The sequence below is a fragment of the Carcharodon carcharias genome, chromosome 10 (assembly GCF_017639515.1).
Source record: "Carcharodon carcharias isolate sCarCar2 chromosome 10, sCarCar2.pri, whole genome shotgun sequence".
Classification (NCBI taxonomy): Eukaryota; Metazoa; Chordata; class Chondrichthyes; order Lamniformes; family Lamnidae; genus Carcharodon; species Carcharodon carcharias.
Window position 1 is genome coordinate 66020829 of NC_054476.1, and position 12295 is coordinate 66033123.

A 12295-nucleotide genomic window follows, 5' to 3' on the forward strand; every position below is an offset into this window, starting at 1 on the left:
TCAAGCCTGATTACAGAGCCTCAACATGAAGTCGAGTCCAGTTTAGTAATGGGGCTGTGATGTCCCTTTTCTCTACTAAATAAGAATTTCAGTGCAAAATAAATCAAGTCACCTTGATTCTAAAAAAATCTCCCAAGGCAGAGGGAATAGTTTGCCAATTTCCTGTACTCCATGATTGATATAAAGTTCTCATTCAGTGTCAATACAAAGTGGTGTAGACCTAATCACCTAACGCAAGCTTCATAGGCATAGCATAACGGAGCAGTAGCAGGAGCAACACAAAGCTCAGTTACATTTTTTGATGTAGAAAATCTGACTCATGCGATGCATCACAGGTTTAAAAATGCCACCTATTTCAATGTTTCTCACTTTTAAATATAAACATGTCTGCACGTGTTCAAATGGTTTGTGACCTTTTCTTTCATGATGATGGTTGGGATCTATTCATTCATCTCATGATATAACAGGATATCCAATAGCTTTGGCAAGTCAAAGGCAACAGATCATTAAAGGTCCCACTAATTAAAAAGATTGTTCAGGAAATCCTTAATATTCATCAACCTTTCACCCTCAGAGCCCACTGAAACTTCCTGTCAGGATATCCTGCCTGCTGCACAATAAGAAGTTTCTCTTATCGAGCTGAACAGGCTCGCTCCTTAGCACCAAGTTATCCTGATCCCATTGTTCCACACAGGGACTCCACAAATGTCATCATTCTCCTTAGGCCTTATCATATTTCTTAAACCCATCAGCTGTCTCACAGAAAGCTTCTTTTGATCCACTGTTGGCTGTCAAATGACCTTCATTTGCACTTTTTTTTGCAAGACAGCTAGGTCTGTCCTGTGCCTGTGAGACTTGTGTCAGTTTCTCTCAGACTTCCTTGAACTCACCTCCTTCTTGGGACCTCACATTTCGTCTTCTGATGGGAGGAAGGTCAGGGGCAGCGAGGGCACCATAATGCATTGCCATCTTATTATAGGAAAGAGCTTATTGGAGAACAGCATGCCTCTGTTGGTGCTATTTTTGCCAGCATAATCTTCTCGTGATATATTGGAGGATGATTATCACTGTTGCTATCTGGGTGATAACGATGGGCGATATGTTCCACCAGAATACCGCCCAGTTGGTGAAGGTAAAAATTACTCCCATTAACTTGGTTTGCAAGACCTCACATCTGAAACAATGACAATCCAAACTTAAAAATCACAAGGCCACAAAAGGGACTAAATGGAAGGTCCTATCTAAATGCAAAATCCATGACAGCTGCCATCTTGAGACTCAGAAACAAATAGGCTCATTATACATCTGGCTGGTACATCAAGAATGTCGGGCCTGCCATAGAATATGAACTTTCAGCTGCTGGTTGGTGAAAAAAAAAAACTAGAATATAGTTTCACATTTACAAGACACTGGCCAGCATTTTCTGGCCCCGCCAGGGTGGGACCCACCGCGGATTATGCAGCAGCCTAGCCAAAAGAGTCCATTGACTTTCAGCAGGACCGGAAAATTATTTTTGCCCATTATTAAATCTTTTCAAAATCAATAAGAATCAGAATGACCTACATACCCTCCCTTGTTCTACACATTTGGTGAGCATGACAATGGCTGGCACATTATGTTCCCAAATCATTCGCCAGAAATCGTTGACTGTATTCAACAGCGGTCCCTGCGCAGCAATGAACTCTTTTTTTGAGTTGTAGCCCTGGAAAGAAATGGGATATCAGCTTAAGAGGTAGTGGAGAATCAGATCATTTGGCACAATCACTTTTCAGAAAAATGATCATAAAGGTACAAAAGACATTGAAGTAAAGCTCTCCTGATACTGACTGGTGGATCATTCACTGTAGATGCTGCAGTGACATCAAGTGTCACTTATGTCTTACTGCAGGAGTGTCAGGACCAAAAGATTTATCTTGGTCAAATCAAAAGTAATCACATAAACAGTCTTATTGGCCAGTGTGTGCATGGAAGAGAGATGGGGGTGTGGGGACACGGGGGGGGGGGGTGGGGGGGGGGGGAAGAGAGATGAGAGATGGGGACCAAAGGAAGAGAGGAGAAGGGGGCGGGGGCATGAAGAGAGGGGGCTGAGAAAGAATGAGAGGGGGAAGAGAGAGAGAGAGACAGAAGGGGGGAAAGAGGGAGAGGGGAAGGGAGAGAGGGGGCACAGAGAGCGAGGGGGGCACAGAGAGCGAGGGGGGCACAGAGAGCGAGGGGGGCACAGAGAGCGAGGGGGGCACAGAGAGCGAGGGGGGCACAGAGAGCGAGGGGGGCACAGAGAGCGAGGGGGGCACAGAGAGCGAGGGGGGCACAGAGAGCGAGGGGGGCACAGAGAGCGAGGGGGGGCACAGAGAGCGAGGGGGGGCACAGAGAGCGAGGGGGGGCACAGAGAGCGAGGGGGGGCACAGAGAGCGAGGGGGGGCACAGAGAGCGAGGGGGGGCACAGAGAGCGAGGGGGGGCACAGAGAGCGAGGGGAGGCACAGATAGCGAGGGGAGGCACAGAAAGCGAGGGGAGGCACAGAGAGCGAGGGGAGGCACAGAGAGCGAGGGGAGGCACAGAGAGCGAGGGGAGGCACAGAGAGAGAGGGGAGGCACAGAGAGAGAGGGGAGGCACAGAGAGAGAGGGGAGGCACAGAGAGAGAGGGGAGGCATAGAGAGAGGGAGGGAGGGCACGGAGAGGGAGGGAGGGCACGGAGAGGGAGGGAGGGTACAGAGAGGGAGGGAGGGCACAGAGAGGGAGGGAGGGCACAGACAGAGAGGGGGCACAGACAGAGAGGGGGCACAGACAGAGAGGGGAGGGACAGACAGAGAGCAGGGGAACCGTCGGGGGGGGCAGTCAGAGAGGGGGGAGGGCAGTCAGAGATGGGGGAACTGAGAGAGAGAGATGGGGGGACCGAGAGAGAAAGATGGGGGGACAGACAGGGATGAGGGGGACAGAGAGGGGGGGAGAAAGAGAGAGAGAGGGAAAGAAAGGGGAAGTGAGAGAGGGAAAGAGAGAGAGGGGGGAAGAGAGAGTGTGAGAGAGAGAATGGATCAACCTAAATTAAGCAGAATAACAGCCTCTGTGCCCCATCCTCTATATACAATATTAAAAATGTTACATTGTGCCAACGGCCTTTTCACACAACTGGACCACTGGTCCACTTTTGTCAAATTTTTTGCATCAAACTTTTTCCCATCAAGTCTATTTTCATATTTGGTCTTGTCAATATAAATTTGTCGTTTTAATTTGTTGGGATTCTGAAAGCCAGATTGCACAAATACTTCACAGAAATTGGTTTCATCTTTTTAACTTCAGTAAATAAATCTTTAATATCCAAAATAAAGATTCTGAATAAAATAAAACATATACAAAAAATGTAAAATTCACAAAAGCATGATTTGATTTATCCACTGAATCTCTTTAATTCATTCACTTCAGTTTTTACTTGAAGGTTCAGATCTTTGACCAAAGCTGTGACTCTGAGCTGAATCTAGACTGTGCAGTCTGAGCACATGTGAAGTATTTAACTTCTTTGGATGCATTATATCAGTCAGCCATACTGATGAAATATTCTAGCAGTTTCCTCGCCAAATCACACACCATGTTGACTTAGAGATATAACACTGCTCCTTCACTGTTGCTAGGTCAAAATACTTCTGAACAGCACTGTAACACCATACAGTCAGCAGAGGTTCAGGGCAGCAGCTCACCATCACCTTCTCAAGGGCAATTAGCGATGGCAATAACTGTTGGCTTTGCTAGTGTGATGGGGCTATCCATCTATATATATATATATACACTCATGGCTAATTCCTAACATTTTAAAAACTGGATATGATCTTTTAAAATGATTGAAGCCACGTCTGGCTGTTACCTTCGAACAATAGGAGCTAATCTGGCAGTATCAAAGAAATTTGCACCTCATTATCTCTGAGGAGACACTAATTACCACTGTGGGCTGCAGAGATCAGAATGATACAAAGACCATCTACATTTCATAAGCCAGGCCTGGCAACCGGAGTCTACTAGGACAAAGAATGCTGCAACCTTCCTTTCAAATTCTTAATGGTTAGAACTTTAACAATCTCAGGAATCAAACAAAGGAATGTACACCCTTTGTCAAAGTCAAAGTTAAGAGGTGGGAAGCATGTGATATGATCCCTCTAGCGAGGGGAACCAGTTATACTGTCTTGCTGTACTGCACATCAGTCTGCCATCTTCCATCTACCAAGCAGCAGCCTAAAATAGAGGCTCTGTCCAGGTTTGAATGCCTGGTCCCTATCTACACTGTTTTACTGGAACTTCTGAACTTCGATACATTCACCTACATCTGTGCGTACCTATCTCATTGTGGAGGCCATCTCTACTTGAAAAGTGAATTATCCAGCATCAGTTTTCAACCTGCTGACTTTTGTGAAAGAATATACCATTGGACTTTGATTCTGGACTCTGGACTCACCTGAAACAATAATTCTTTACTCTGTGATCTTTGCCCTGTAAATCTTTCTTTCTCTATCCCTCTTTACTGTACGAGTGAAAAAGGAGGCAACGTTGCTACCCTCCTTCTGCATTTGAATGTGTGTAAATGAATTAACTCTGAGTTCATCCTATCACGAGTTTGTTGTGGAGTTATTTTGAGAAACTGGATCACACCAAAACTGAGGGGTTGGGAAATATGCCAGTGCTTATAAAGGGGGACATCAAAATATCTTTGTTTATGGGTGGGTGGTGAAAGGAGAAATCAGGGCTGTTTAAATTAACACCCACTCCTGTACATAACACTAGGAATATCTACATTCAATGAATGAATTACAAAAGGACTGTGCACTGTAGGCTTAAGTATAATCTATTCAAGTTTCAATATAAATTTAACAACGCTTTCAAACTCTTTTCTCTCGAAATTAAATTCAGTACTCTGTTTGTGAAGAGGTCTTATGGTGCACTGGAATCATCCCACCCCTGGGCCCAGTGGTGTAGTGCTGCCGGAGTGGGGCTTTGACGCAACCAGGGCCTGGGACACAGGGTGTGGGGGAGTAGAATGTCAGAGTCCTGGACAGATAAAGCTGGCTGCGAGGGCCAGGAGAGGAACTCTGAGGAGTGGGGCCCCAGGTTGGGTGGAGGGTGGGGGGAAGAGGCTGACTGCCGTGTCTTTATCTGTGTGCGTGGGAGTGAGAGAAAGTGTGTGTGTGTGGGAGTGAGAGAAAGTGCGCGTGCGTGGGAGTGAGAGAGAGTGCGCGTGCGTGGGAGTGAGAGAGAGTGTGTGGGAGTGAGAGAGAGTGCGTGTGTGTGGGAGTGAGAGAGAGTGCGTGTGCATGAGAGAGAGTGCGTGGGTGTGGAAGCGAGAGAGTGCGTGGGCGTGGGAGTGAGACAATGTGTGCGTGTGTGGGAAGGAGAGAGTGAGTGCGTGTGTGGGAGTCAGAGTGAGAGCGTGTGGGAGTGAGAATGTGCGTTAGTGAGAGAGTGTGTGTGTTAGTGAGAGAATGTGTGAGAGTGAGAGTGTGTGAGAGTGAGGGAGTGTGTGGGAGAGTGTGTGAGAGTGAGAGTGTGAGCGAGAGGGTGTGAGCGAGAGAGTGTGTGAGTGAGAGAGTGAGCAAGAGTGTGTGTGTGTGTGTTAGTGAGAGAGTTTGTGTGTGTGTTTGTGAGAGAGTGAGAGAGTATGTGCATGTGTGGGAAGGAGAGAATGAATGTGTGTATGGGAGTCAGAGTGAGAGTGTGTGGGAGTGAGAGGGTGTGCGGGAGTGAGAGAGTGTGTGTTAATGAGAGAGTGAGAGTGTGTGTAAGTGAGTGGATGAGTGGGTGAGTGATATCCATTTGTATCCAGGAAATGGGCCCGCTCCTCCTGGAGTGAACTGATCCTGACAGTTGTCTCCGCCGGGGAGGCACCCCTGGCATTGCGATGCAGTTGGCTACTGGAAGTGTTCAAGGGCAGCCGCCATCACTGTAGGATGTGGTGTACAGGAGTGCACCACCAGCTCATTGGGAGAGAGAGGCACATTCTGTACGTAAAGCCCTCAACCTAGCACTGAGGTGAAGCCAAGTCAGTCTACTTCAAGCCTGCAATCCTTCAGAAAGAACAATGTATTCTGCTTTTTGATTAATGTCTTGTCTTCCTTTGTGTTATTGCAAGCAGAAGTGAATCAGGCAATGTCTCTCTTATAGTATCTCAGCACCAGGGCTGCGACCTCTTTAGGCTTCCCAACCTGATAAATATTTTATAAGGATCAAGACTTGGGTCATGTGAACCACAACACCTAAGATGGAAAGGTTATGTATATGACGAAAAGATGATAATTGATCAGAAATTAACGTGTGTTACCTTAGCCAATAGGTAGGGTGGCAGGAAAAAGATAGTTGTGCGTGCAGGCAACAATTTCTTCTTTACCCAACAGGGGCAGGTGATGACTTAGTGGTATTGGTTGCTGGACCAGTAATCTAGAAACCCAGGGTAATGCTCTGGGAACTCAGGTTTGAATCCTGCCACGGCAGATGGTGGAATTTAAATTCATTAAAAATCTAATGGTGACTATGAAGCCATTGTCAATTGTTGTAAAAACCCATCTGGTTCACTAATGCCCTTTAGGGAAGGAAATCTGCCGTCCTTACCTGGTCTGGCCTACATGTGACTCCAGACCCACAGCAATATGGTTGACTCTTAAATGCATTCTGAACTAGGGCAATTGGTAATAAATGCTGGCCTAGCCAGCGATGCCCACTTCCCATGAACGAATAATAAAAAAAAAACATGTTGGGAAGTAATGTATTTAATCAGTGGCAGTACTCCTCAGAGGACATCCGATTTCAATGTGGGAACAGTAACATTTCACAGCACAGAAGGAAGCCACTCAGCCCATCATTGTAACTGCACAGCTCTCAAAGAACTATCCATGTCATCCGATTCTCCATATTCCTCTTCTTAAAATTTCAGATATGAAACATGTGATGGATTCTATTCCCGGTCAGCCATACTGCAGGAGGCAATGGCAAACCATTGCAGTACTTTGCCAAGCATAATCATGGACCGATCCAGTGAAGTCCATGGTTGCCATTGTCCTCTTAGGGCATGCTACCCGAAGGACTTTGTTAACCTACATTGTTACATATAATGATTTGTGTACCCGTACCCCTAGATCTCTCTATCCTATGCAGGCTCTTACTTCTCAAGAAGCAGGTGGCCTCCTTATTCCTACTACCAAAACCCTTACCTCACATTTGTCCGCATTAAAATTAATTTGCAACTTAAATGCCTATTTTGCAATTCTTTTAACATCTTGTGTTTTGTCACAGTTTACCACCATAATCCCTCAATTTGGTGTCAACTGAAAACTTTAATGTTGCAATTCCGATTCCAGACTCCAAATATTTATCATAAATCTCTGTGGAGCACCACTTTCCACCAGTGTGAATAACTACCTTTATCCCTATGTTTGTTTCCTGTTTTGAAGCCATTCTGTAATTCATCCCGATTACACATGCTCCGATTTAAAATCATGGGTTTACTACACATTACGTTACCAAGAGCTTTTTGAAAGTCCATGTATAACTAGATTTATAAGTTCTATATAAAATAAATTGATGTAACTCACCGGCATGAAATTAGCATTGATGTAATCACTGGATGGGTCTCCAGTGACAGAGAGTTTAACTCTACTTATATCATCTAAAAATTTAAAGGAAACATGATTACTTTACACAAGAGATAAAGATGCAAGAAGCAGCACATTGGCAGGAGGTGAGAGCTTGTCTGACCAGTTTAATGGTAATTAGTAAAGTACCTCCCCTAATGTTGCAACAGATCTGTGCTAACCTAGTCATTACTTGACAACACAAAGAAAGAGCTTTTAAAAATGTGGAATTTTAGTTTTTTCAGTGCTATTTGAGGAGCAATATCTTAGCAGTGGGAACAGATCACTTTCTAATTCAGTCACATGCTTTCAGCATCATAACATAAAAAAAATCAAGGACAAAAAGAGATTATTCAGTTCATCAAAGTTCATCCCTCCAGTATTCTAACTCCAACACAGGTTGTTCCAAATATAAACCTGCCAAATGTAAAACTTGCCAAAGGATACAACTGATTGGAGGGGCAGGATGAAAGGCAGCAGCTCTATTAGTGGGAACAAATGAGCACGCAGCAGCGTGCCCCATTTCATCAGCAAGCACCCTCCATAAGAAATCAACAACACTGCAGGTCCCAACCAGAGAATGAGAACTGGGAGTGAGAGTAGGAGTTGTGTGTCCCCAATGAAGGATCAATGTTGGAAAATAAAGATATCCCATTTAATTCAAAATGAAATTTTATTGGTTTAGCATGACTTCATTTTGTTGATTGGAAGAATTTACAATAAGGAACAAAATCTGCACTAGAATGAATTGGCCAACAGAAAATCATATATGAGTTGAATGTATTTTGCCACACCAGCAGCTCTATCAATTTAAATCACCATACTAAGTCTACTTGCTACTGTCAGCAGATTTGAGCACTTTTCGATCTTCTATAAACTTGCAATGATGAATCAAAATTAAGTAATCTAGTCTGGTTAAGCAGGATTCGCATGCAGCAGGAGGAAAGGAAGCGAAGGAAAGGGTGAGGAGGAGGAGAGAGGGAATAGAAGGATAGGAAAGGGAAAGAGGGGAAATGTGAGGGACTAAGACCTCACCCTGTATATAAAGATATGCTTGTTGCTATCTCCAAATATCTAAAACTAGATACAGACCTAAAATGGCTGCATCTACGTCTGTCTGCGACCCTTGAACAAAAGATGTTACCTGGTTGCAGGGAAACTCGTATATCATTATCTCTTAAGAGCCACTAATGACATATTGTGGGCTGCACAGACCAAAGAGAGCTATACAAAGGCCATCTGCATTTCATAACCCAGGCTGGCCAATAAGAGTCTGCTTGTCTGCTAAAACAAAGGGCCCCACAGCCTTCCTTTCAATTCTTAATGGCTGAAACATTCAACAATCTCAGGGACCCAGGCAAGGGATACATACCCTTTATCAAAGACAGTGTGGAAAGGTGAGTGCCATGTGACATGGACCTCTGGTTTGTGGAATCAGTAATATTGCCTTGCTGTATTGCACACAGTCTCAGCCTGCCATTTTAACATCTAACTAGCAGCATCACAAACAAAGAGCTCTGGCCCACATTGGACACCTGGCCTCATCTATCTGGAAAAAATGTATCATTGCCTATAAGATTGAATTGTCTCTGCATGCCTATCTCATTGTGTGAAGTCAACATCACTGAAGAAGTGAATTATCTAGCATTGGATTTAGCTCACTGGTCTCCGTGAAGGAGTATCTCATTGGATTTTGATTCTGGGCTCTGGAACCCACATGAAACAATATTTATTTTCTCTGTGGTCTCTGCTCTATAGATCTTTATTTTCTCTATCCCTCTTTTGCTATGTGAACGCAAAGGAGGCAACGTTGCAATCCTCTTTCTGCGTTTGCAGTGTGTGCAAATAAACTAACCCTTTGAGTTCATCCTATCTCGAGTTTGCTGTGGGGCTATTAATAGAAAATTGGATCACACCAAAACCAAGGGGTTGGGAGATACGCCACCGCTTATAAAGGGAGAAGCAAATCAAAAATACTTTTCTGTTTACAGGTGGGAAATTTATGCTGTTTAAATTAACCCCCCTCCTGTCCGTAACAGGAAGATAGATGGAAGTATAGGAGAGGGACATACGAGGAGAAAGGGTGAAGGAGTGGACCAATGGTGGAGAGGAATCAGAAGGAGCAAAAGGGAATAAGCCTTCTGTTGGGGTCAAATCTGAACCTTATGGGAAGGGAAGGCTGTAGTTAATGCATTTCTAGCTTTGCATATACCAAAGCTAGAATAACTGTAGTTGGAGTGGTTTCTGGGTCAGAGGTCTACTTGGGTGTGAGGTGTGATTTCACCTATGATATTGCCAGGAAGAGCCAGCAAGTAGGAGAGCAGCCAGCAAGTAGGAGGGCAGCCAGTGGGTCTCCCAGACTGCCAACCAAATTAGAGAGCCAGCAGCTCTGGAGCTTTGGCAGCCCCATCTGAAGAGATGGCTGCTGTTCAGGCATCAAGGAGAATGCAAGGGTGCCACAAAATGGATGCACCCTCAGTGGGGCCAAGCAGGCAGGCCTGGTGAAGAGAGGGAAAACTTGTCCAAGGGAGCAGAAACACTGAGTACTTACAGGGAAGTACTGTAAGTGTGAGGGAATGGTGAAGTGAGGAAGACAGAGATTGACACTCGTATCAAGTACTTACAGGGCAAGACATTATTGTAGCGATTCTTAGGCTTGTTCAGGGGTTGTTGGGCAGCTTGTGTCGACTGCAAGATTCCAACTGGTTTCAGTTCCTAGAAAGGAGAGATTCATCAGTGACAGGTTTGTCCAGGAAGATAGAGTTCTCACTTTAAAAATGTATTAAAATCTCTTTAACCAATCTCGAGCTATTTCATTTCTTTCCCCCTTATGGAACTGAAGTGAAGGACCAAGGCTTTCAGTTCAGTTGTTGGCCCTAGGGAAGACTAAAGGTAGCAAGGAATTCCAAAGGTTTGAGGTCATGGAAATTGTAAGCCAAAGACAGACCTTACTTATATTTCTGGCATTTTCCATTTAGATTTAGGCTAGGGGATACCATGATCCATTATTTAGCCACCTTATCTCCAACAATCTATTACAGGATTTTGTGTTTTAAAAACGTTAAGTTCATTACCATACAAGGAACCCATTCTAAACTGGAGCAGACTCTGACTGACATGACAAGATTAGTCACACTTTTTGTTCCATCTATGCTGTACAGAAATGGGTGGCTAGAGTTTGGAACCAAATCCTTCAATATTTTAATAATGTGTTTATTTGCCTCATGATTGAGCATGGGAAACATAAGTCACAAGTCAAGAGAAACCACGATCAAGCATATACGTTCACTGGGTTGCTAATTTGCAGAGTCCTTCAGATGAAATGACCATCAATGTGTGATCATCCAATGGTAAATGTGCTAAGTGGGAGGGGGGAGATCAAGGGCAACACTAACTCCTTTGGCAGCAGGTAAGAACTGCAGCAACAACAGAGCTACATGCAAGCTGCAACATTAGGCCAAATGATTCTCTAACAACACAAAACCCCATAAATCCCAGTAATGCAAAAGTAAAAGTTGATTATAGCATTAAAAACTTTGAACACAGATGTGCATCGCCTGCCCCAGACCAGAATGGAATAAAGCAGGACAAAGAACATAAACAAATTTTGGGGTAGAATTAATATTCTAACCTCATACTCTTCAGCAAATCCACAGTCAGAGTCAGCATGTTGCTTACTGAAATATCCTTCAAAGTAGTCCACACTGATGGCACTATGAGCAGTAACAAAGCATAACAATCAGTCCTCAGGCCCTTGAGTTAATTCATTTGCATCTTTTAAATATTAACATTTTACCTGGGTTTTTGCCCTCAATATGAAAACAAGTAACCTATGGGGAATGGAGCACGGTAATTTTGTTAGCATCTTGGAATCAGCCTGGGGTCAGGTACAGCACAGGTTAGATGTAGACTAAAGCTTCCCTTATGCTGTTCCAAACACATTCAGAATAGGATAATGCAGGTTTCTTTATACCACTCCCACTTGCATAGGAGCTAACTGAGAATGAGAACATTCATTCCATAATTCTGGCCCTGGGACTAAAAGGAAAATGTTCTTTAAAAGCCTTTATTTTAACAGCACTCTTATGGTTTCCTGACGAGCTTTCAGTATGTGAGCTGGTTGCAGTTTCTAGAACACTCATCAGCTTATATTAGACACATGTATTAGCTACACCAAACATTACTGCAGTGAGATGAAGCAGACACAGCATTATTGCTGAGTGTCAGCACGGGGAATACCTACATAATTCACGAATGCATGCAACACAGTGATCATCAAAGATTACCTCAGTCATATTCTTCGCTGGATCCGAAGGCACTTTTTTTTACTCAGCTATTGTGATCTTGTTTGCTCCTTCCACCCCTACAGTACACCACAACCCCCCACCCCGTATTAGATTCCATGGCCGCTTTCAGCTTTACTTTGCTCAAGTGGTCACTACTCGTGGTTGAACCTAGACTGTGAGTGACAGCAGTCTACTTGCAAGATATGGATAGAATGACAAGTTTAAAACCAAGTTTCATACTTACTTTCTTGCTACCCTGTTGAAAGAGGTGGGTTGGGGAAGAGGGAGATGGGGTGGTGGTGAAGGAAGAGAGAGAGAGAGAGAGACCATGTGTTAATTATTGACCAATGTATTGCTGCATCACAGATCCTTTAAAGGGACTTTTTACTTTGATGCTTGGGTGCCA

General features: G+C 44.2%; 1 protein-coding gene across 3 annotated transcripts in view; it reads right to left on the reverse strand.

Moving 5' to 3' along the window:
• The window catches only part of ptprja (protein tyrosine phosphatase receptor type Ja), a 168029-nt gene that overhangs the window by 19858 nt on the left and 135876 nt on the right, over window positions 1-12295 (reverse strand). For 2 of the 3 annotated variants that reach the window (XM_041198437.1, XM_041198436.1), the window contains 5 exons: window positions 12134-12145; window positions 11235-11316; window positions 10228-10318; window positions 7565-7638; window positions 1568-1702 (listed from right to left, as the gene is read on the reverse strand). In XM_041198437.1, coding sequence (XP_041054371.1) covers window positions 1568-1702; window positions 7565-7638; window positions 10228-10318; window positions 11235-11316; window positions 12134-12145 — 394 coding nt within the window. Of the gene's footprint in view, window positions 1-1567; window positions 1703-7564; window positions 7639-10227; window positions 10319-11234; window positions 11317-12133; window positions 12146-12295 lie in introns of those variants that run through there. The other variant, XR_005944303.1, reaches the window with a different exon arrangement.